The 27,433-nt window shown below is 41.9% G+C and overlaps 1 protein-coding gene across 1 annotated transcript in view; it reads right to left on the bottom strand.

Annotated features, from left to right (window-relative positions):
* LOC115160538 (unconventional myosin-XVI-like) overlaps positions 1–27,433 on the bottom strand; it is a 143,276-nt gene that overhangs the window by 24,226 nt on the left and 91,617 nt on the right. The window contains exons 12-14 of the mRNA XM_029710704.1: positions 15,486–15,551; positions 4,284–4,411; positions 2,181–2,286 (exon numbers count right to left, since the gene is read on the bottom strand). Of these exons, the coding sequence (XP_029566564.1) occupies positions 2,181–2,286; positions 4,284–4,411; positions 15,486–15,551 (300 nt within the window). The remainder of the gene's footprint in view (positions 1–2,180; positions 2,287–4,283; positions 4,412–15,485; positions 15,552–27,433) is intronic.

Here is a 27,433-nt window from a genome sequence, read left to right as displayed (position 1 = left end):
TGAGATATGGCTTTTCTTTGCAATTCTGCCTAGAAGGCCAGCATCCCCAGGGGCCTCTTCACTGTTGACATTGAGACTGGTGTTTTGCATGTACTATTTAATGAAGCTGCCAGTTGAGGACTTGTGCGGTGTCTGTTTCTCAAACTAGACACTCTAATGTACTTGTCCTCTTGCTCAGTTGTGCACCGGGGCCTCCCACGTCTCTTTCTATTCTGGTTAGAGACCGTTTATGCTGTGAAGGGAGTAGTACACAGCGTTGTACGAGATCTTCAGTTTCTTGGCAATTTTTTCGCATGGAATAGCATTCATTTCTCAGAACAAGAATAGACTGACGAGTTTCAGAAGAAAGGTCTTTGTTTCTGGACATTTTGAGCCTGTAATCGAATCGAATGATGCACCAGATTCTCAACTTGTCTATAGAAGGCCAGTTTTATTGCTTCTTTAATTAGAACAACTGTCTTCAGCTGTGCTAAAATAATTGCTAAAGAGTTTTCTAATGATCAATTAGCCTTTTAAAATGATAAACTTGGATTAGCTAACACAATGTGCCATTGGAACACAGGAGTGATGGTTGCTGATAATGGGCTTCTGTACGCCTATTTTTTATTTATTTTATTTTATTTATTCTATGTAGATATTCCACAAAAATCAGCCGTTTCCAGCTACAATGGTCTTTTACAACATTAGTATGAAGCAATACATGCATTAGTGATGGCATGTTCATAGATGCACAATCGAATTAATGTGAATTGATGTACTCGTTTGGTTTATTGAAGTCCACTGAAGCGAGTGCAAGAGTGTGAAATACTGACTGTCACAATACCACTTCTCACCACCAGAGGGCAATATAGCCCGACTGACTGAGTGTCAGACATTGTCCCTCTGTGCTCTGAGTAAGAGTTGACCCAGATATATTATCTACCACCAAACCATGACTTTGTCTGCGTACACACAGCTCCACTATGGACAAGCAACAGCTTTTCTATCTTCCCTGTTAAACAATGATGCTTTGTATGTTAATGTCATCACAGTTAGTCCAATGAAAGAGTGTACTTTTTTATAATAGGGACTTCTGGTAGGATTATCAAATAGTGGGAAAGTGTTCATCTTCAAACATTCACTGCAATAATGATTCCCATGCATGCTAGGATGTTACATAAAACCATGCGGTTTCTGACAATATGTCAGTGTAAGGTTGAATGCAATAACAGTAGTCCTTCATCTTACTAAAGTGCTCTTTTAATCCGATGCTTCCACACAGACTGGTATAATACAGTATCATTGCAATTGATCACTGAGAATAAAACATTCTCAAACAATGTCCTGTTCATAACGGCTGCTCATATAATGGTTGCTATGGTCATTTCCTGCCCATTGTACTCCTCTATGTTGTTTTACAGGGTCAGCCATAGTAGTACGGTGCCCATGGAGCAAATTAGGGTTAAGTGGCTTGTTAAAGGGCACACAAACTGATTTCTCAATTTCTCAAACCAGTGACCTTTCGGTTACTGGCCCAATGCTCTACCACTAGGCTACCTGACGCCCAGTACACTTTCCACAGAACCCTTCCAGACTGAATACTTGGCCGGTGGCATTTAGAAGCTCTCTCTGTATGGGTCAATTACAAACACAATGGGCCTGAGTGATCATACAGAACCTAGTGATGGCGATCAAGGAAATAAAAGAACCTGTAACAACCTAGGGGTTTCATGTACAGACCACTGCACTAACACAGATCATTTGGTCCGTGAATACATATCTCAAACCCCTACACCACAGGGACTCTGTAACAGGCAGACAGGCAGGAAGACAGACAGGCAGACAGGTAGACAGGCTACCTGTCTGTCTGGCTGCCTGTTTGTCTGCCTGCCTGCCTGTTTACCCTCTCTGATATTGTGTGTGTCTGGTGATAAAGAGAACAAAGGTCAGTCGCTATCACAGTCCAACCAAGGTGCGTGAAAGAAAGCACGTACCGGAAGTGTGAGAAATATTCAGCCACTCTTGGAAGACAATAGAAGTTCAATGGAAAATGGCTTTTTATTATAAAAACCTGCGTCTCAGCATTGAAGCCTTCATCAGTGAACATTTTCTATTCAACTTCCATTGTCCTCCGAGAGGATGAATCGTTTTAGGACAACCAGGGCCAGGTGCTCAGTCTGTGTAGAGTAACCCACACTCACGTGCTTCATCCTGGGCTCAAGAGAGAAGCCTTTGGGGCTGGACCTCACTGCCAGGTGTCTCACTATGTGTTTACAGGCCTCCGTCTTCCCAGAACCACTCTCCCCACTGTAGAGAGAGAGATAGAGAGAGAGACACACACAGAGAGAGAGACAGGCAAGTATAAATAAAAATAGATTTGTGTGTGTCTGTTTGTGTCCATGCAATGGTGTGAATATCTGTGTATGTGACTGTGTCCATGTGTGCTTCCACATTGTTCCTGGTCTCAGATGAATGGATGTGTGCAGTAGAGTGAGTCATCAGGGTGTAGGCTACATCTGTCACCTCCATCTCACTCCTCCACCCACCTGACATCACTCCTCTGGGCTATCCCTTCTCTTTTTCATCCCTTGTTTCCATTCACTTCTCCGTTCAGAATCCTGCAGCTAGCCATTACAATGGTGTTAATTATCAAGTGGACACTATCATAAGAACACAGCCTATGGCTATAACGGGGGTGCTCTGTGCATTTTTAGAAACATTTTGTTAGACATGTTCTTTATTTCTTCTAGTGAAGGACCTACGGACGTTTATTTGGGTTAGTGGAGATGGCAACTGAAGCTAATGGTCATATGTACTCATCATTTAGTTTCTGTTCAGGCATCCATCCACTGGGCATCTCACTGAGGTCATTCAGGTTAGGTTGATCCAACCACTGGGCATCTCACTGAGGTCATTCAGGTTAGGTTGATCCATCCACTGGGCATCTCACTGAGGTCATTCAGGTTAGGTTGATCCAACCACTGGGCATCTCACTGAGGTCATTCAGGTTAGGTTGATCCATCCACTGGGCATCTCACTGAGGTCATTCAGGTTAGGTTGATCCATCCACTGGGCATCTCACTGAGGTCATTCAGGTTAGGTTGATCCATCCACTGGGCATCTCACTGAGGTCATTCAGGATAGGTTGATCCATCCACTGGGCATCTCACTGAGGTCATTCAGGTTAGGTGGACTGTGGTGAAGTATACTACTCTGCTCCATGGGGGACTTGAACTAACAGTTAGGTTGACTGTAAGGCCTGTCTAAATACAGAACATGGACACAAAGACACGCGAGCACACACACACACACACACACACACACACACACACACACCAGCTATGTATCACTTAGCAGATGGCTTTCGAAGGTCATTTAAGCCACCACTAATGACGGCGCTGTGTGTGTGTCTTTGAGTGTGTGTGTGTGTGTGTGTGTGTCTTTGTGTGTGTGTGCAACATTTTGTCCTCCTACTAATAACTATGCTGAGAGTTTGAAGTGCAGAGTCGTTTACCCCTCTTTTTATTTACATGGCTTTATTCGATTTCAAGGGCGTTTTGTGCTCCTAGGCATGTGTCTATACCCTGGCCTCGTGTGTGTGTGTGTGTGTGTGTGTGTGTGTGTGTGTGTGTGTGTGTGTGTGTGTGTGCGTGTGCATGTGCGTGTGTACCCTGCCCTTGAGGGACCTAACATTTTGACTCCTTCCAGCTCAGTGGAGCATGGAGACTGTATATGAGGTGTGTGTGTGTGTGTGTGTGTGTGTGTGTGTGTGTGTGTGTGTGTGTGTGTGTGTGTGTGTGTGTGTGTGTGTGTGTGTGTGTGTGTGTGTAATGGATAGCTGGCGGCTGAAGTGCATTAACTCACTACCAGATCCGCTGCGACTCAGCGGGAACGGCGATGGAGAGCCGGAACGGGATTTAATTGCAATCAGGAAGCTGCCTCCGTCCAGCCAGGGACAAAGAAAAGAGCAGGCTGCGCCAAAGCTCCGAGAACCATTCATCTCTCTGGGAGCGCTTAACTGACCTGCCGGGGTGGGTCTGGGCAAATTGGGCAGTGGCCCTTACTTCACCATTCACCTACTCTAAATCATTAACTGACTCTAAATCCTTAACTGACTCTAAATCCTTAACTGACTCTAAATCATTAACTGACTCTAAATCATTAACTGACTCTAAATCCTTAACTGATTGGAGTTAATGATCTGAATGAAATACTAATGCTTTCTCACGGAGGTGATACTGGCACTTGTTTAGTGATTGTGTGCAGGTTTGCACATGTGCATGCATTTGAATATGTGTGTTTACCTGAGGATGAAGCATTGTGGGCGTCGCTCCTGCAGCATCATGTGGTAGGCCCTCTCTGCTGAGGAGAAGATGTGAGGAGGCAGAGAGGAGCACAAACGCCCTGAAGAACTCAGATACAACTGACTCACCTGATAGAGAGAGGTATAGACAGAGAGAGGGAGAGAGAGAGATAGAGAGAGGTATAGACAGAGAGAGGGAGAGATAGAGAGGGAGAGAGGAATAGACAGAGAGAAAGAGGGAGAGATAGAGGGAGAGAGGTATAGACAGAGAGAGGGAGAGAGGTATAGACAGAGAGAGGGAGAGAGAGATAGAGAGGGAGAGTGGTATAGACAGAGAGAGGGAGAGAGGTATAGACAGAGAGAGGGAGAGAGAGATAGAGAGGGAGAGTGGTATAGACAGAGAGAGGGAGAGATAGATAGAGAGCGAGAGAGAGAGAGGTATAGATAGAGAGAGGGAGAGAGAGAGAGATAGGGAGAGAGAGATAGACAGAGAGAGAGAGGGAGAGAGAGGTAGACAGAGAGATGGAGAGAGAGTCAGAGAGAGAGGGAGAGAGTCAGAGAGAGGGAGAGAGTCAGAGAAAGGGAGAGAGTCAGAGAGAGAGAGAGAGTCAGGAAGAGAGAGATATAGAGAGAGGTCATGATCAGATGAGCTCCTGCATTTTTCAGCATGTTCTTAAAAAAAAGATAGATTTAGAGTTAGATGAACCTGGATTTTTTTGTCAGGAACATTTACAGGATGCTACCCTCTACAACATAACCTTCACTCCAAATCAAAACTCAAAACCTACAACCTGATTTTGGACGGAATTACGGAATCACCTGGAAGGCTTACAACTACCAAAGATGATTATTCCAACACTTTACAGCAAATGTTCTGTAAAACAACAGAAACCTGAGAACACCATCCAACCTGGTACTGAGTGAGTAATGTTTAGTCTGAAGCTCTATTTTATTTCCAAAAGCCAAGAAGAAAAATACATTCAATTACTTTATAAGGACTAAATGCTAAATTAAGGCTGCCAAGCTTGATACAACTTCAATTAGCACTGATGTGTCAGGTGAGAGGTGTCAAAGTCCTTCAGCCCAACAATGGCAGGAGAGTTGCACAGTCTACTCAAACCAAATGGAGAGGCCTTAGAAGCGGCCTCCCGCTGTTCAGAGGTAATTAAAATACAGTACCCTGTGTATGTAAAGAATGAGAAGGCAAGAAAAGATCACAAAATGAAGCTCCTTATGGAAAATCAAGAGACACTTTTTGCTGACTATTATAAAAATGGGAACATCAGCAACCTCATCTTCCACACAAACCATCCCCTGGCATGGCACAGTGCTATATTAACCAGACCATCCCCTGGCATGGCACAGTGCTATATTAACCAGACCATCCCCTGGCATGGCACAGTGCTATATTAACCAGACCATCCCCTGGCATGGCACAGTGCTATATTAGCACACTACCCCTCAGTTAAGAGAGGGGGTGTTAACGAGGGTTGGAAAGTCAGGATACTAGACAACGAGGACTCTGAGTCAGCAAATATATATCTCTATAAGTCTGGAACAGTAATGATACAGGGCAACCCCAAACAGTTTCAGCTGGACTTTCACCTAATCAAAGAATTAGCCCAGCAGGAGAAGCTCTCCCTTGAGAAAGATACCCCCACCACGAGCGGGTCAGACCAGACCTCTTCATTATACACTGCTCAAAAAAATAAAGGGAACGCTTAAACAACACAATGCAACTCCAAGTCAATCACACTTCTGTGAAATCAAACTGTCCATTTAGGAAGCAACACTGATTGACAATACATTTCACATGCTGTTGTGCAAATGGAATAGACAACAGGTGGAAATTATAGGCAATTAGCAAGACACCCCCAATAAAAGAGTGGTTCTGCAGGTGGTGACCACAGACCACTTCTCAGGTCCTATGCTTCCTGGCTGATGTTTTGGTCACTTTTGAATGCTGGCGGTGCTTTCACTCTAGTGGTAGCATGAGACGGAGTCTACAACCCACACAAGTGGCTCAGGTAGTGCAGCTCATCCAGGATGGCACATCAATGCGAGCTGTGGCAAGAAGGTTTGCTGTGTCTGTCAGCGTAGTGTCCAGAGCATGGAGGCGCTACCAGGAGACAGGCCAGTACATCAGGAGACGTGGAGGAGGTCGTAGGAGAGCAACAACCCAGCAGCAGGACCGCTACCTCCGCCTTTGTGCAAGGAGGAGCAGGAGGAGCACTGCCAGAGCCCTGCAAAATGACCTCCAGCAGGCCACAAATGTGCATGTGTCTGCTCAAACGGTCAGAAACAGACTCCATGAGGGTGGTATGAGGGCCCAACGTCCACAGGTGGGGGTTGTGCTTACAGCCCAACACCGTGCAGGACGTTTGGCATTTGCTAGAGAACACCAAGATTGGCAAATTTGCCACTGGCGCCCTGTGCTCTTCACAGATGAAAGCAGGTTCACACTGAGCACGTGACAGACGTGACAGAGTCTGGAGACGCCGTGGAGAACGTTCTGCTGCCTGCAACATCCTCCAGCATGACCGGTTTGGCGGTGGGTCAGTCATGGTGTGGGGTGGCATTTCTTTGGGGGGCCGCACAGCCCTCCATGTGCTCAGATGTAGCCTGACTGCCATTAGGTACCGAGATGAGATCCTCAGACCCCTTGTGAGACCATATGCTGGTGCGGTTGGCCTCTGGGAGGAGATACCTCAGGAGACCCTTCGCCACCTCATCAGGAGCATGCCCAGGCGTTGTAGGGAGGTCATACAGGCACGTGGAGGACACACACACTACTGAGCCTCATTTTTACTTGTTTTAAGGACATTACATCAAAGTTGGATCAGCCTGTAGTGTGGTTTTCCACTTTAATTTTGAGTGTGACTCCAAATCCAGACCTCCATGGGTTGATAAATTGGATTTACATTGATTATTTTTGTGTGATTTTGTTGTCAGCACATTCAACTATGTAAAGAAAAAAGTATTTAATAAGATTATTTCTTTCATTCAGATCTTGGATGTGTTGTTTAAGTGTTCCCTTTATTTTTTTGAGCAGAATATAACCCCACAGACGAGCAACCCCAAGCGGAAAGTCAACCTCCCAGCACAGAGTACTACTCCCTCATTGAAATGAAGGATACATTTACCCAGCTGGAGGAAATGGCAGGTGGAGCTGGAACAGCAGGTGATTACACTCCAGTCAGCACCGACCCAGACAACAGTCCAGCACAACAACACCCCCTTAACCAGACCCGGAGAGCTGGAGGTGGAGAGAGACATATCTGCACATACACAAGACACAGATTGTACTACTTATGGACTCAAATGGGAAATATATAAAATAAAAAAAACGTTTTCCCCAAACAAGGTGTCTAAACTCTGGTGTCCAAACACCTTCTTTCCGAGGACCAACTAGGTTCACCTAGCCACATAATAATACACACAGGCACAAACGACCTGAGAACACAGCAGGAAAGGGTGGCAACAGCACTGAAGGGAGTGATTGAAAAAGCTTCTTCTACTTTCCCCACCCTGATACCACAAAAAGACTTCCACCCTGCTACCGTACAGCGGGTAAACGCAAGTATTTCCCATGACTGTGCCTCAGAACCAAATGTTTTCCTGGCCCACCACTCCACCCTGGACTTGAACAGCCTCTATGACCAGGTCCACCTATACAAGGCAGCAGTGCCCACCTTCGCCCGGACTCTTAAGGACATCGCCCTCAAACGCAGCCCCAACACTTCACACAGGAGCAACAGATCAATAGACACCCCGCCCAGACCAGCAAGACACTCTCCCAGACCTGCGGGACCCCCCCTGGACCTACACATAGAGGACCCATGCCGAGAAGACCTACATCCAGACCACAACACCACCAGCCACATACACACCCCCATCCCAACCAATCAACACCCCCCCAAGTCAACCATGCCTACACCCCATTTAGGCCCCCTCAGATCAGACTTATGCCCCTCCTGCCCACCCCAAGCACCCCACTCCCGCAAAGAGGGCCTCAACATGAAAGTCAAACATACGCCCAGGCCGTGAGCGGGCAAAAAGGCCCAACCCCCACTCTTACACTAGCCTAAGCCAATGGCATGTACCCGATGCTCAGCAGGCTCTGCTCACACTTACTGGCCTGAGACTGACCTCAACCCAGAGTCTCTCAGAGTGTTCACAGTCAGCCCACTGACACCCCTATCAGACCACAGCAAAATCACAGTCTACTTGAACAGAGCAATACTCAATCATGAGGCATCAAAGCCAAAGGAACTGAGTAATTTTAAATGCTATAGATGGAAGGAATGTAGTTTGGAAACCTACCAAAAAACAATTAGGCAACAATTAAATTCAATCAATTTTAGACAACTTCCTGGACAAACGTTCCACAGTAATAGAGAAGGTGTTAAATTGGCAGTAGAAAATCTTAACAATATATTCAACCTCTCAGCTTCCCTATCAAATCTAAAAATCTCAAATAGAAAACTGAAGAAAATGAACAACAATGACAAATGGTTTGATGAAGAACGCAAAAATCTAAGAAAAAAATTGAGAAACCTGTCCAACCAAAAACATAGAGACCCGGAAAACCTGAGTCTACACCTTCACTATGGTGAATCACAAAAACAATACAGAAATACACTACGGAAAAAGAAGGAACAGCACGTCAGAAATCAGCTCAATGTAACTGAAGAATCCATAGACTCTAACCACTTCTGTGAAAATAGGAAAACACTAAACAAACAACAACACAAAGAATGATCTATCCAAAATGGAGATGTATGGGTAAAATACTTCTCCAATCTCTTTGGCTCTATAACAAAGAAAAACAGCAAAAACACATACATGATCAAATACAAATCTTAGAATCAACTATTAAAGACTACCAGAACCCACTGGATTCTCCAATTACCTTGAATGAACTACAGGACAAAATAAAAACTCTCCAACCCAAAAAGGCCTGTGGTATTGATGGTATCCTCAATGAAATGATCAAATATACAGACAACAAATTCCATTTGGCTATTCTTAAACTCTTTAACATCATCCTTAGCTCTGGCATCTTCCCCAATATTTGGAACCAAGGACTGATCACCTCAATCCACAAAAGTGGAGACAGATTTGACCCCAAAAACTACCGTGGGATATGCGTCAACGGCAACCTTGGGAAAATCCTCTGAATTATCATTAACAGCAGACTTGTACATTTCCTCAGTGAAAACAATGTACTGAGCAAATGTCAAATTGGCTTTTTACCAAATTATCGTACAACAGACCACGTGTTGACCCTGCACACCCTAATTGACAAAGAAACAAAACAAAACAAAGGCAAAGTCTTCTCATGCTTTGTTGATTTAAAAAAAGACTACATTTGGCATGAGGGTCTGCTATACAAGTTGATGGAAAGGGGTGTTGGGGGAAAAACATACAACAATTTTAAATCCATGTACACAAACAACAAGTGTGCGGTTAAAATAAGCAAAAAACACACACATTTCTTCCCACAGGGCCGTGGCGTGAGACAGGGATACAGCTTTAAGCCCTACTCTCTTCAACATATATATCAACGAATTGACGAGGGCTCTAGAAAAGTCTGCAGCACCCGGCCTCACCCTACTAGAATCTGAAGTCAAAGGTCTACTGTTTGCTGATGATCTGGTGCTTCTGTCACCAACCAAGTAGGGCCTACAGCAGCACCTAGATCTTTTGCACAGATTCTGCCAGACCTGGGCCCTGACAGTAAATCTCAGTTAGACAAAAGTAATGGTGCTCCAAAAAAGGTCCAGTTGCCAGGACCATGAATACAAATTCAATCTAGACACCGTTGCACTAGAGCACACAAAAAACAATACATACTTTGGCCTAAACATCATCGCCACAGGTAACTTCCACAAAGCTGTGAATGACCTGAAAGACAAGGCAAAAGGAACATAAAATTCGACATACCAATTAGGATCTGGCTAAAAATACTTGAATCAGTTATAGAACCCATTTCCCTTTATGGTTGTGAGGTCTGGGGTCCACTCACCAACCAAGAATTCACAAAATGGGACAAACACCAAATTGAGACTCTTCATGTATCCTCCATATACAATGTAAAACACCAAATAATGCATGCAGAGCAGAATTCGGCCGATACCAGATAATTGTCAAAATCCAGAAAAGAGATGTTAAATTCTACAACCATCTAAAAGGAAGTGATTCCCAAACCTTCCATAACAAAGCCATCACCTAGAGAGAGATGAACCTGGAGAAGAGTCCCCTAAGCAAGCTGGTCCTGGGGCTCTGTTCACAAACACAAACAGATCCCACAGAGCCCCAGGACAGCAACACAATTCATGAGAAAACAAAAAGATAATTACTTGACACATTGGAAATAATTAACAAAACACTGAGCAAACTAGAATACTATTTGGCCCTAAACAGAGAGTACACAGTGGCAGAATACCTGACCACTGTGACTGACCCAAAGTTAAGGAAAGCTTTGACAGTGTACAGACTCAGTGAGCATAGCCTTGCTATTGAGAAAGGCCGCTGTAGGCAGACCTGGCTCTCAAGAGAAGACATGCTATGTGCACACTGCCCACAAAATTAGGTGGAAACTGAGCTCCACTTCCTAACCTCCTGCCCAATGTATGACCATATTAGAGACACATACTGTATTTCCAACAGATTACACAGATCCAGAAATAATTTTAAGTCAAAACCGATTTTGATAAACTCTCATATCTACTGGGTGAAATACTGTCACGTCCTGACCAGTAAAGGGGTTATTTGTTCTTATAGTTTGGTCAGGACGTGGCAGGGGGTATTTGTTTTATGTGGTTCTGGGTGTGTTTGTGTATGTGTTCATGTAGAGGGGGTATTTGGTTTATATGGTTTGGGGTGGTTGTGTATGTAGAGGGGTATTTGGTTTATGTATTCCAGGGTTTTTGGGTTATCGATCTATGTTAGTTTATTTCTATGTTCTGTCTAGGCGTTTGTATTTCTATGTTTTGTAATGGGGATTGGGGCCTTCAATTGGAGGCAGCTGTCTATCGTTGCCTCTGATTGAAGGTCCTATATTTAGGAGTGTGTTTGTCATGGGATTTTGTGGGAGATTGTTTCCGTGTATAGCTTCATGCCTCACAGGACTGTTAATCGTCGTTGTGTTTTTGTATACGTTTTGGTTTTCCTTCTTTGTCCTAAATAAAAAAGATGAGTAAGCATTTTCCCGCTGCGTTTTGGTCTACACCCTACGGCACCCGTGACAAATACCACAGTGTTCCATCACAGCAGCAAGATTTGTGACCTGTACCCACAAGAAAAAGTAAACCAGTGAAGAACAAACACCATTGTAAATACAACCCATATTTATGCTTATTTATTTTTTTGTACTTTAACTATTTGTACATCGTTCCAACACTGTATATATACATAATATGACATTTGCAATGTCTTTATTCTTTTGGAACTTCTGTGAGTTTAATGTTTAATGTTTATTTTGATTGTTTATTTCACTTTTGTATATTATCTAATTCACTTGCTTTGGCAATGTAAACATATGTTTCCCATGCCAATAAAGCCCCTTGAATTGAATTGAGAGAGAGAGTCAGGGAGAGTGAGAGAGAGAGTCAGGGAGAGTGAGAGAGAGAGTCAGGGAGAGTGAGAGGGAGAGTGAGAGAGAGAGTCAGGGAGAGAGAGAGAGAGTCAGGGAGAGAGAGAGAGAGTCAGGGAGAGAGAGAGAGAGAGAGTCAGGGAGAGAGAGAGAGAGTCAGGGAGAGAGAGAGAGAGTCAGTCAGAGAGAGGGAGAGAGAAAGAGGGATAAAGAGAGAACAGACGAGTTTATAGAGCATAGTGTTAAAGCCCATTTTTACATCACACACACACACACACACACACACACACACACACACACACACACACACACACACACACACACACACACACACACACACACACACTTGCCCTGATACATAAAGGACATTATATCCTGCCCCACACCTAGTGTAGTGTGTTTCAAGGATCTCTGTGGCACTAATCATGTTCAGAACAGCATGGCTTCTGTCCACTCCTGTACTAGCCTGAGCCACATCAAACACTACGTCCAATGTCCACAAGCAATACATTAGCTATCCCAACCCCAAAACCCAACCCGTAATAAAAAACATTCACCAGTCCAGCACCCCCCACCACGTGGAACCCCTGTGTCAGACGTAGACTACCATGTGGAAACCCTGTGTCAGACATAGACTACCATGTGGAAACCCTGTGTCAGACATAGACTACCACGTGGAAACCCTGTGTCAGACATAGACTACCACGTGGAAACCCTGTGTCAGACATAGACCACCATGTGGAAACCCTGTGTCAGACATAGACTACCACGTGGAAACCCTGTGTCAGACATAGACTACCACGTGGAAACCCTGTATCAGACATAGACCACCATGTGGAAACCCTGTGTCAGACATAGACTACCACATGGAAACCCTGTGTCAGACATAGACTACCATGTGGAAACCCTGTGTCAGACATAGACTACCACGTGGAAACCCTGTGTCAGACATAGACTACCACGTGGAAACCCTGTGTCAGACATAGACTACCACGTGGAAACCCTGTATCAGACATAGCTAAGAGCCTGTCTAAGAGAGATTACATGTGTACATTATGTAAAGACTGAAAGAAACAGGTTTCTGTCAGCGTTATGTAAATGCCTGTCTGATACAGTAAGATACGTGTACGCACAGCATAAACGCCTGTCTAGGCTACGGCCCAGCAGATATACAGTCTGTGTGTGTGTGTGTGTGTGTGTGTGTGTGTGTGTGTGTGTGTGTGTGTGTGTGTGTGTGTGTGTGTGTGTGTGTGTGTGTGTGTGTGTGTGTGTGTGTGTGTGGCCTGGCTGGTGTATAATGCAGAATCAGACCTCCACTGCGTATCACTAACAGGAAGAGTGCATTATTAATGGTCCCCATCAAGGCGAAATTTCACCCATTCATACTAGACTAATGACACACCTAACAGGGAACTCAACACACACACACTTATAGTGTACAATACATTCAGTCACATACTCTCCATGACTGACAAGATACAGATGAAGTCAGAAGTTTATATAAACTTAGGTTGGAGTCATTAAAACTCGTTTTTCAAACACTCCACACATTTCTTGTTAACAAACTATAGTTTTGGCAAGTCGGTTAGGACATCTACTTGGTGCATGACACAAGTCATTTTTCCAAAAATTGTTTACAGACAGATTTTTTCACTTATAATTCACTGTATCACAATTCCAGTAGGTCAGAAGTTTACATACACTAAGTTGACTGTGCCTTTAAACAGCTTGGAAAATTCCACAAAATTATGTCATGGATTTAGAAGCTTCTGATAGGCTAATTGACATCATTTGAGTCAATTGGAGGTGTACCTGTGGATGTATTTCAAGGCCTACCTTCAAACTCAGTGCCTCTTTTCTTGATATCGTGGGTAAATCAAAAGATATTGTATACCTCCACAAGTCTGGTTTATCCTTGGGAGCAATTTCCAAATGTCTGAAGGTACCACGTTCATCTGTACAAACAATAGTACACAAGTATAAACACCATGGGACCACGTAGCCATCATACCGTTCAGGAAGGAGACCCATTCTGTCTCCTAGAGATGAACGTACTTTGGTGCAAAAAGTGCAAATCAATCCCAGAATCACAGCAAAAGACCTTGTGAAGATGCTGGAGGAAACAGGTACAAAAGTATTTACATCCACAGTAAAACGAGTCCTATATCTACATAACCTGAAAGGCCGCTCAGCAAGGAAGAAGCCACTGCTCCAAAACCACCATAAAAAAGCCAGACTAAGGTTTGCAACTACACATGGGGACAAAGATTGTACTTTTTGGAGAAATGTCCTCTGGTCTGATGAAACAAAAATAGAACTGTTTGGCCATAATGACCTTCGTTATGTTTGGAGGAAAAAGGTGGAGGTTTGCAAGCCGAAGAACATCATCCCAACCGTGAAGCATGGGGGGTGGCAGCATCATGTTGTGGGGGTGCTTTTCTGCAGGAGGGACTGGTGTACTTCACAAAATAGATGGCTTCATGAGGCAGGAAAATTATGTGGATATATTGAAGCACGTCTCAAGACATCAGTCAGGAAGTTAAAGCTTGGTTGCAAATGGGTCTTCCAAATGGACAATGACCCTAAGCATACTTCCAAAGTTGTGGCAAAATGGCTTAAGGACAACAAAGTTAAGGTATTGGAGTGGCCATCCCAAAGCCCTGACCTCAATCCTATAGAAAATTTGTGGGCAGAACTGAAAAAGCTTGTGCGAGCAAGGAGGCCTACAAACCTGACTCAGTTACACCAGTTCTGTCAGGTGGAATGGGCCAAAATTCACCCATCTTATTGTGGGAAGCTTGGGGAAGGCTACCCAAAACGTTTGACCCAAGATAAACAATTTAAAGGCAATGCTACCAAATACTAATTGAGTGTATGCAAACTTCTGACCCACTGGGAATGTGATGAAAGAAATAAAAGCTGAAATAAATCATTCTCTCTACTATTATTCTGACATTTCACATTCTTAAAATAAAGTGGTGATCCTAACTGACCTAAGACAGGGAATTTTTACTAGGATTAAATGTCGGGAATTGTGAAAAACTGAGTTGAAATGTATTTCACTAAGGTGTATGTAATCTTCCAACTTCAACTGTACATGATAGAGATATAGGCCAATAAAACCTTAGACAAATCAAAGGTTTGAGGAAATCTTAGGTTGAGGAAATAAACGTATGTATTACAGCATCTTGTAGTGCAGGGATGGGAAACTGGCGGAACATTTTGCTTAGGGCCACCATGCATGGGTATGGATGTATGTGGGTACACAGACCCACGAGTCACTGCGGCCCCTCAGGGGCTCCCCGAGTGGCGCAGCAGTCTAAGGCACTGCATCTTAGTGCAAGAGGCTTCACTACAGTCCCTGGTTAAAATCCAGGCTGTATCACATCTGGCTGTGATTGGGGGTCCCATAGGGCAGCGCACCATTGGCCCAGTGTCGTCTGGGTTTGGCCCGGTGTAGGCCGTCATTGTAAATAAGAATTTGCTCTTAACTGACTTGCTTAGTTATAAAAAGTTAGCATTTAAAAAATATTTGTACAAAAAAAATGGTGAGTACAGATGTTTTGTGGCCCCCACCCCTGCTGTAGTGTGTAGTAAGATACTCACCAGTGTAGAGTAGATGGGGAGGTCTTTGTTAGGATTGACCAGGAGGAGAATGTGTCCGATGTAGGTCTGAAAAAAAACAGGCCTTATGTTACTTCACCTGTAGAAATGTAAAGTGAGAGAGAGATTCTATTCCGTGGACGAATGAATAAATACACAATTAAATATTGTAACATCAATGGCGGGGTATACAGTCCACAGAGTTTGGTTTAGGGCATCACTGTGTACTCTTGAACTGAGGCATGTCTGGTCAAACTACCAGCCACTGGGGTTAACACAGAAGTTCACCTAGACCATGTAATAAAACTAATGTCTGTAATCACGTTGTAGCACAAAGCCCCATCCCTCATGGAGCCTGAAGGTCATGTTAGGACTAAGAACTAAATCCCTTCCCCAAACACACAGAGTTGGAGAGGCTTGCAGGCCCTCAGCACTACTGCTATGCTAGCCAATTGAGCTAACTGACGATAGCATCTCGTCAGTCAGAGAGAGGACCAGGGGTAATGTACGCTAACTGATCAAACCATTCACCCAACTATGACATCAACGCTGAGTTTATGATGTTGTTATAAAGACAATGTTGTATAGGCTTCATAATGGTGTCAAAGGGTACCGTGTCTCATGGCCAAGGGAGGTGATAGGTAGGCACAGGAGGGATCCATATAGGTGAACAATTCTATATCTACGGGTGCACTTCATCTGAAGAGCTGAAAGAAAGCCTGCCAAAAAAAGGTGTTTGCAATATACTATCCCCATAAACAGGAGGTGTCAGGAAGATAGCCTATGTTATCCCAAATTTTTTATCGCATTACCATATTATTGTTGGCACAAAACAACTCAATACATGAATACGTGCCTTCCAAATCACAAGAGGTAGGCTAAATATCAAGAAAAGAAAACAGGAAAATAAACATGACAATAAATACATCAATAAATATGTCAATAAACATGTCAATAAACATGACAATAAATATGTCAATTAATATGACAATAAATACATCAATAAACATGACAATAAATACATCAATAAACACAACAATAAATACGTCAATAAACATGACAATAACTACATCAATAAACACGACAATAAATACATCAATAAATATGTCAATAAACATGATATTAAATAAATCAGTATATACATAAAAAAACATGACAACAAATACATCAATAAACACCACAATAAATACGTCAGTAAACATGACAATAAATACGTAAATAAACATGACAATAAACATATCAATAAATACTTCAATAAACACAACAATAAAAACATCAATAAACACGACAATAAACACAACAATAAATACTTCTCCAACCTATCTCCTGATTCTGCCTCCTCAACCCTCCTCTCCTCCCTTTCTGCATCCTTTAATTTTCTCTGTCCCCTATCCTCCAGGCCGGCTCGGTCCTCCACTCCTGCGCCGTGGCTCGACGACTCACTGCGAGCTCACAGAACAGGGCTCCGGGCAGCCGAGCGGAAATGGAGGAAAACTCGCCTCCCTGCGGACCTGGCATCCTTTCACGCCCTCCTCTCTACATTTTCCTCTTCTGTCTCTGCTGCTAAAGCCACTTTCTACCACTCTAAATTCCAAGCATTTGCCTCTAACCCTAGGAAGCTCTTTGCTACCTTCTCCTCCCTCCTGAATCCTCCTCCCCCTCCCCCCTCCTCTCTCTCTGCGGATGACTTCGTCAACCATTTTGAAAAGAAGGCTGATGACATCCGATCCTCGTTTGCTAAGCCAAACGACACCGCTGGTCCTGCTCACACTGCCCTACCCTGTGCTTTGACCTCTTTCTCCCCTCTCTCTCCAGATGAAATCTCGCGTCTCGTGACGGCCGGCCGCCCAACAACCTGCCCACTTGACCCTATCCCCTCCCCTCCTCTCTTCTCCAGACCATTTCTGGAGACCTTCTCCCCTACCTCACCTCGCTCATCAACTCATCCTTGACCGCTGGCTACGTCCCTTCCATCTTCAAGAGAGCGAGAGTTGCACCCCTTCTGAAAAAACCTACACTCGATCCCTCCGATATCAACAACTACAGACCAGTATCCCTTCTTTCTTTTCTCTCCAAAACTCTTGAACGTGCCGTCCTTGGCCAGCTCTCCTGCTATCTCTCTCAGAATGACCTTCTTGATCCTAATCAGTCAGGTTTCAAGACTGGGCATTCAACTGAGACTGCTCTTCTCTGTGTCACGGAGGCTCTCCGCACTGCTAAAGCTAACTCTCTCTCCTCTGCTCTCATCCTTCTAGACCTATCTGCTGCCTTTGATACCGTGAACCATCAGATCCTCCTCTCCACCCTCTCCGAGCTGGGCATCTCCGGCGCGGCCCACGCTTGGATTGCGTCCTACCTGACAGGTCGCTCCTACCAGGTGGCGTGGCAAGAATCTGTCTCCGCACCACGTGCTCTCACCACTGGTGTCCCCCAGGGCTCTGTTCTAGGCCCTCTCCTATTCTCACTATACACCAAGTCACTTGGCTCGGTCATATCCTCACATGGTCTCTCCTATCATTGCTATGCAGACGACACACAATTAATCTTCTCCTTTCCCCCTTCTGATAACCAGGTGGCGAATCGCATCTCTGCATGTCTGGCAGACATATCAGTGTGGATGACGGCTCACCACCTCAAGCTGAACCTCGGCAAGACGGAGCTGCTCCTCCTCCTAGGGAAGGACTGTCCGTTCCATGATCTCGCCATCACGGTTGACAACTCCCTTGTGTCCTCCTCCCAGAGTGCTAAGAACCTTGGCGTGACCCTGGACAACACCCTGTCGTTCTCCACTAACATCAAGGCGGTGACCCGATCCTGTAGGTTCATGCTCTACAACATTCGCAGAGTACGACCCTGCCTCACACAGGAAGCGGCGCAGGTCCTGGTCCAGGCACTTGTCATCTCCCGTCTGGATTACTGCAACTCGCTGTTGGCTGGGCTCCCTGCCTGTGCCATTAAACCCCTACAACTCATCCAGAACGCCGCAGCCCGTCTGGTGTTCAACCTTCCCAAGTTCTCTCACGTCACCCCGCTCCTCCGCTCTCTCCACTGGCTTCCAGTTGAAGCTCGCATCCGCTACAAGTCCATGGTGCTTGCCTACGGAGCTGTGAGGGGAACGGCACCTCCGTACCTTCAGGCTCTGATCAGGCCCTACACCCAAACAAGGGCACTGCGTTCATCCACATCTGGCCTGCTGGCCTCCCTACCTCTGAGGAAGCACAGCTCCCGCTCAGCCCAGTCAAAACTGTTCGCTGCTCTGGCACCCCAATGGTGGAACAAGCTCCCTCACGACGCCAGGACAGCGGAGTCAATCACCACCTTCCGGAGACACCTGAAACCCCACCTCTTTAAGGAATACCTGGGATAGGATAAAGTAATCCTTCTACCCCCCCCCCCCCCCCAAAAGATTTAGATGCACTATTGTAAAGTGGTTTTTCCACTGGATATCTTAAGGTGAATGCACCAATTTGTAAGTCGCTCTGGATAAGAACGTCTGCTAAATGACTTAAATGTCATGTAAATGTACATCAAAAAACCCATCAATAAAAACAGCAATAAATAAAACAATAAATATATCAAGAACACACATCAATAAAACATCAACAAGTAAAACAATAAATACATCAATAAACACAACAATAAATACATCAATAAACATGACATTAACTACATCAATAAATGCAACAATAAACACATCAATAGATACATCAATAAACATGACATTAAATACATCAGTATATACGTCAATAAACATGACAGTAAATACATCAAAAACACATAAATAAAAACAACAATAATTAAAACAATAAATACATCAATAAATACATCAATAAATATGAGAATAAATATGTCAATAAACACAACAATAAATAAATCAATAAACATGACAATAAACACAATAAATACATCAATAAATACATCAATAAACATGACAATAAACACACCAATAAATACATTAAAAAACAGAAATAAAAACTTCAATAAATGAAACAAAAATACATCAATAAACATGACAATAAATGTGTCAATAAATGTGTCAATAAACATGACAATAAATACATCAATAAATATGACAATAAATATGTCAATAAACATGACAATAAATACGTCAATAAACATGACAATAAATACAATAAATATGTCAATAAACATGACAACAAATACATAAATAAATACATCAGTAAATACATCAATTAACAACAATAAATACATCAATAAACACATCCATAAACACGTCAATAAACATGACAATAAATACATCAATAAACATGACAATAAATATGTCAATAAAAGTGGCAATAAATACATCAATAAACATGACAATAAATACGTCAATAAACATGACAATAAAGACAAACGTAAATACATCAATAAAGACGACAATAAATACGTCAATAAATATGACAATAAATATGTCAATGAACACATCAATAAATAAGTCAATAAATACTTCAATAAACACAACAATTAACTCACCAATAAATGCATCAATAAACACGACAATAAATACAACAATAAATACATTAAAAACACATCAATAAAAACATCAATCAATAAAACAATACATCAATAAACATGACAATAAATGTGTGAATAAATGTGTCAATAAACATGACAATAAATACATCAATTAATACGTCCATAAACATGAGAATAAATACGTCAATAAACGTGAGAATAAATACAATAAATATGTCCATAAACATGACAATAGTTATATCAATAAATACGACAATAAAGATGTTAATAAATATGACAATAAATGCAACAATGAACATAACAATAAATACATCAATAAACATGACAACAAATAAATAAATAAATAAATAAATACGTCAATAAATACATCAATTAAAAACACTAAATACATCAATTAACAAATCCATAAACATGACAATAAATACATCAATAAACAGGACAATAAATACATCAATAAAAATGGCAATAAATACGTCAATAGACATGACAATAAATAAGTCAATAAACATGACAATAAAGACAACAATAAACATGACAATAAAGACAACAATAAATATGTCAATAAAGACAACAATAAATACGCCAATAAATATGAAAATAAATATGTCAATAAATAACTCAATAAATACTTCAATAAACACAACAAAAAACTCACCAATAAATGCATCAATAAACATGACAATAAACACAACAATAAATACATTAAAAAACACATCAATAAAAACATCAATAAATAAAACAATACATCCATAAACATGAGAATAAATGTGTCAATAAATGTGTCAATAAACATGACAATAAATACATCAAAAAATACATCAATAAACATGAGAATAAATACAATGAATATGTCAATAAACATGACAATAGATACATCAATAAATACGACAATAAATACGTCAATAAACATGACAATAAATACAACAATGAGCATGACAATAAATACATCAGTAAACATGACAACAAATAAATAAATAAATACGTCAATGAATACATCAATTAACAACAATAAATACATCAATAAACACATCCATAAACACGTCAATAAACATGACAATAAATACATCAATAAATATGATAATAGATACGTCAATAAAAGTGGCAATAAATATGTCAATAGAGATGACAATAAATATGTCAATAAACATGACAATAAATACGTCAATAAACATGACAATAAAGACAACAATAAATACGTCAATAAATATGAAAATAAATTTGTCAATAAACACATCAATAAATAAGTCAATAAATACTTCAATAAACACAACAATAAACTCACCAATAAATGCATCAATAAACACAACAATAAATACATTAAAACACATCACTAAAAACATCAATAAATAAAATAATACATCAATAAACATGACAATAAATGTGTCAATAAATGTGTCAATAAACATGACAATAAATACATCAATAAATACATAAATTAACATGAGAATAAATACGTCAATAAACATGACAATAAATACAATAAATATGTCAATAAACATGACAATAGATACATCAATAAATACAACAATAAATACGTCAATTAACATGACAATACATACAACAATTAGCATGACAATAAATACATCAGTAAACATGACAACAAATACATAAATAAATACGTCAATAAATACATAAATTAACACAACAATAAATGCATCAATAAACACATCAATAAACACGTCAATAAACATGACAATAAATATGTCAATAAAAGTGGCAATAAATACGTCAATTAACATGACAATAAATACATCAATAAACATTACAATAAATACGTCAATAAACATGACAATAAACATAACAATAAAGATGACAATAAATACATCAATAAACATGACAATAAATACAACAATGAAGATGACAATAAATACATCAATAACCATGACAATAATTACATCAATAAATACGTCAGTAAACATGACAATAAGTCAATAAACATGACAATAAATACGACAATGAAGATGACAATAAATACGACAATAAACACGTCATTAAATACATCAATAAACACTAAATAAATACATCAATAAATACATCAATAAATACATAAATAAACACAAAAATAAACATGACAATATATACGTCAATAAACACTACAATAAATACATCAATAAATAGGTCAATAATCACGATAACAAACACATTAATAAACACGACAAGAAAACATGTCAATAAATACGACAATAAATACGACACTAAACACAACAATGAATGTGTCAATAAACACGTCAATAAACACAACAGTAAACACGTCAATAAATACGTCAGTAAATACATCAATAAACACAAATAAATACAAAAATAAATACATAAATAAACACAAAATTAAACACAACAACACATCAATGAACATGACAATAAATACATCAATTAACACTTTAATTTATACATCAATAAATACATAAATAAACACAAAAATAAACATGACAATAAACACAAAAATAAATAAATCAATAAACATGACAATAAATACATCAATAAACACGACAATTAAACAAGTCAATAAACACGTCAATAAACACTATTATAAGAACTCTTTTTAAAGTAATCTCCACCGTTGCAGTCAAATGGCCATGCTCATTCCCAAATATGCACTCCTGGGAGCGTGGGCGCCTTGGCAACCTCTGCCGACCCCCTCAAGAACAGGAAAGTGTGATACAGGTAAGAAACCTGCTGGTAAAACCAAATACATGCTATTTTTCAAATCATGTAATAATGTAACTGATGATTTGTGGTGCCCTCATTGATCGTGTCCCCGCCTATAAATATCTGGGCATCTGAATTGACGAAAAGCTATTTTTTTAAAAGCATGTTGACGAGTTAGTCAAGAAATTAAGAATTAAGTTGGGCTTCTTCTATAGGAATAGGTCCTTTCATTAAATAGCAGAAAAGAGATCATTCAGTCTACATTAATTCCGGTTATAGATTATGGTGATATTATATACATGAATGCAGCTACCAGTGTTTTGAAGCCCTTGGACACAATGTATCACAGTGCACTTCATTTGATAACATCTGACAGTTTTGACACTCACCACTGCATCCTTTATCATAAAGTTGGTTGGACCTCGCTAAAATCACGTAGGTCACTTTATTATTCTGTTTTAGTTTCTAAAACCTTACTCAATAAAATACAAATTTACTTCATTGTTACTTCAACATCATTGTTGAAATATAGAAACTCGGATTACAACACTAGATCACAGGGTTGGTTAATGATGGAGACTCCACGTGCATCCACAGAGTTGGTTAATGACGGAGACGCCACGTGTATCCACAGAGTTGGGTTAATGACGGAGACTCCACGTGTATCCACAGAGTTGGTTAATGATGGAGACTCCACGTGTATCCACAAGGTTGGTTAATGATGGAGACTCCACGTGTATCCACAGAGTTGGTTAATGATGGAGACTCCACGTGTATCCACAGAGTTGGTTAATGATGGAGACTCCACGTGTATCCACAGAGTTGGTTAATGCTGGAGACTCCACGTGTATCTGCAGAGTTGGTTAATGATGGAGACTCCACGTGTATCCACAGAGTTGGTTATTGATGGAGACTCCACGTGTATCCACAGGGTTGGTTAATGACGGAGACTCCACGTGTATCCACAGGGTTGGTTAATGATGGAGACTCCACGTGTATCCACAGGGTTGGTTAATGATGGAGACTCCACGTGTATCCACAGAGTTGGTTAATGATGGGGACTCCACGTGTATCCACAGAGTTGGTTAATGATGGAGACTCCACGTGTATCTGCAGAGTTGGTTAATGACGGAGACTCCACGTGTATCCACAGAGTTGGTTAATGCTGGAGACTCCACGTGTATCTGCAGAGTTGGTTAATGATGGAGACTCCACGTGTATCCACAGAGTTGGTTAATGCTGGAGACTCCACATGTATCCACAGAGTTGGTTAATGACGGAGACGCCACGTGTATTCACAGAGTTGGTTAATGATGGAGACTCCACATGTATCCACAGGGTTGGTTAATGATGGAGACTCCACGGGTATCCACAGAGATGGTTAATGATGGAGACTCCACGTGTATCCGCAGAGTTGGTTAATGATGGAGACTCCACGTGTATCCACAGAGTTGGTTAATGATGGAGACTCCACGTGTATCCACAGAGTTGGTTAATGATGGAGACTCCACGTGTATCCGCAGAGTTGGTTAATGATGGAGACTCCACGTGTATCCACAGAGTTGGTTAATGATGGAGACTCCACGTGTATCCACAGAGTTGGTTAATGATGGAGACTCCACGTGTATCCACAGAATTGGTTAATGATGGAGACTCCACGTGTATCCACAGGGTTGGTTAATGCTGGAGACTCCACGTGTATCCACAGAGTTGGTTAATCTGCCTTTTCCTACCAGGGCCCTATCATGTGGAATAATCTCCAAGTAACGTTTCAGTTGGATGTGTTGTTGTCTCTGGATCAGTTTAGGAGAAAAGCTCGGGATTTTTATATTGATACAAGTGTTTGTTTTGTGTGATTGTTTATATAATATTAGCTGTTTATTTAATTTTGTGTTTTAAATTGTGTATAATTTTATTTTCTGTATTGTGACAGAGTTTGTAGCCTATGTGTTGTCCAAATACTAAACGTACCACAAATCCCCTTTCATAAATGGAAAGCAGAAACTGCATGGAGGTAGAAAGGTATTCTTATTTCATTTCTATGGTTCTTCTTTCTTCCTACTGTAGACCCTCAGGCTGTCTAGATACTACTGCCAAAACCACTTCCTCTGACAGAGATATACAGTAAACACTAACCCTTACAGCTACTACTGTACAGCTGCTAGGTGCTAGCCCTCCTTCACACAAAAATACACTGAGCTGGCTGAATGCTAACTGCTAACCCTATGTTCTCTAGGAGGCCCTGCTGGGGCTGGATAGGATACGGTAACACCAAGATGTTAAAATGCTGCCCTGCCTGTCCTCAGGCCTGGCCTGAAAATGAATGAGCTACAAAGTCCCCCCAGACGCTGATCGAATGTTAGTTTGGCATTTTCACTCCTAATGGTTTAGGTGAGGATGGACAAGGATAGATGATTCTAGATCAGTGCCCAAGGGGAACTTCAACCCGGAGCAAGTTAAGGACAGTCAGTGGTTATGCCAACTTGGCACAATTTAACTCTGTTACCAAATTACATTCTCTCAATCTTGTATAGTAGCATCAAGACCAAAACCCCAATTCCACATCCCTCGCAATGACCATCTCATTCTCCCAACTGTCATGCATCCCTCCCCCATCCTTTTGTCCTCTTCTCCAGTCCCTGGGCTCAGCTGTGTACCATCCTTCCATCCCAGCAGCAGGCTGGAGCCATCATCAAAGTCCCAGTCTCTGACCACCCTGCTGGGGAGCATATGGACCATTACACTGCCTTTTTCAGCCCTCTCCTCCTCCTCTTCCCTGGTTCCATCTCTATCTCCCTCTTCCACCTCATGCTCTTCATCTCTGCTTTTCTCTTCCTCCTTCTCTCTCCCTCCTTCTTCCTCCTCCTTCTCTTTATTTTTCCCTGTCATATCTCCTTTTTCTTTTGGCCATTCTGGCTCCTTTGCTTTCTCCTCATCTCATTGCTTTCCCCTCTTCTCTGTCCTCTCTCAATCTACCCACTCTTCTCTGTCCTCTCTCAATCTACCCACTCTTCTCTGTCCTCTCTCAATCTTCCCTCTCTACTCTGTCCTCTCTCAATCTACCCACTCTTCTCTGTCCTCTCTCAATCTTCCCTCTCTACTCTGTCCTCTCTCAATCTTCCCTCTCTTTTCTGTCCTCTTTCAGTCAATCTACCCCCTCCTCTCCATGCCCAACCAGCCAGTCTCTCCCCCATCTGTGGCTCAGTAACAATCAAGCTATCGGAGCCTTTTCACACACAGTTATAAGAACAGTCAGGGTGTTCCACATTGATCTGTCTCCAGTCATTCTACAGCACCATCCTCCATGTGGAGCTATAGACCAGGCAACAGTGAAATGTGGTTAGAATCAGTGGTGTAAAGTACTTAAGTAAAAATACTTTGAACTACTACTTAAGCCGTTTTTGGGGGTATCTGTACTTTACTTAACTATTTATATTTTGAACAACTTTTACTTTTACTTCAATACATTCCTAAAGAAAATAACGTACTTTTTAATCCACACATTTTCCCTGACACCCAAAAGTACTCGTTACGTTTTGAATGCTTAGCAGGACAGGAAAATGGTCCAATTCACACAATTGTCAAGAGAACATCCCTAGTCATCTAATGCCTCTGATCTGATGGATTCACTAAACACAAATGATTTGTTTGTAAATGATGTCTGAGTGTTGGAGTGTGCCCCTGGCTATCTGTAAATAAAAACAAGAAAATGGTGCCATCTGGTTTGCTTAATATAAGGAATTTAAAATGATTTATACTTTTACTTTTGATACTTAAGTATATTTTAGCAATTACATTTACTTTTGATACTTACGTATATTTTAAACCAAATACTTTTAGACTTTTACTCAAGTAAAATTTTACTGGGTGACTTTTATTTTTCATTGAGTCATTTTCTATGAAGGCATCTTTACTTTTACTTAAGTATGACAATTAGGTACTTTTTCCACCACTGGTTAGAATGTCCAGAAACCAAAAGGAAAACGGCTGTATGTCTCTCTCATTTTCACATAATTGCAGTCATGGATTTTGTCCATCGAACCAAAACGGCATTGATTCTCCAATATGGGATATTTATCCTTTGTGTGAGTGTCTGCGTGTCCGTGTGTGTCTGTGCGTATGTCTGTGTAGCACATTTAGGCTGGCTCTTAGTAGTTCTATTCATTCCCCATCCCTGGGTCTTGTCCCTGGCCAGCAGACAATGAGTCTCCTGGGACACCTTCCAGACACCAGACCCTGGCCAGAGCTCACACACTCCACTCACACATCAGCCACTAGCCCACAATACAGGACAAAGTGGGGTGGGAGACTGACTCAAAGAGGGTACCAACCCTATAACCACCACTAGCAGCCACCAGTGCCTGGCCGGGCAACAGAGACAGATAAACAGGACAACCACCCCTGTACCAGTCACGTGCAATAACACAGGTCCAGTCACTGGTCTGCAGGGCTGGAGGAGTGGAAGATTGGAAGAGTGGAGAGGAGGAGAGGTGGAGGAGTGGAGAGGTGGAGGGGTGGAGGGGTTGAGGAGTGGAGAGGTGGAGGGGTGGAGGAGTAGAGAGGTGGAGGGGTTGAGGAGTGGAGAGGTGGAGAGGTGGAGGGGTGGAGGGGTGGAGGGGTGGAGAGTGGAGAGGTGAAGGGGTGGAGGAGTGGAGAGGTGGAGGGGTTGAGGAGTGGAGGTGTGGAGAGGTGGAGGAGTAGAGAGGTGGAGGAGTTGAGGAGTGGAGGTGTGGAGGGTGCTGGTTTCCCTCCTCAACACTGGATCTGGGGACAGTCAGGGGAAAGACTGCCCAGTGTGCAAGCTGGCATCTCACGATCAATAGATC

This window comes from Salmo trutta, chromosome 24, assembly GCF_901001165.1.
Source record: "Salmo trutta chromosome 24, fSalTru1.1, whole genome shotgun sequence".
Taxonomy (NCBI): Eukaryota; Metazoa; Chordata; class Actinopteri; order Salmoniformes; family Salmonidae; genus Salmo; species Salmo trutta.
This window is presented reverse-complemented; position numbering and strand designations above follow the sequence as displayed.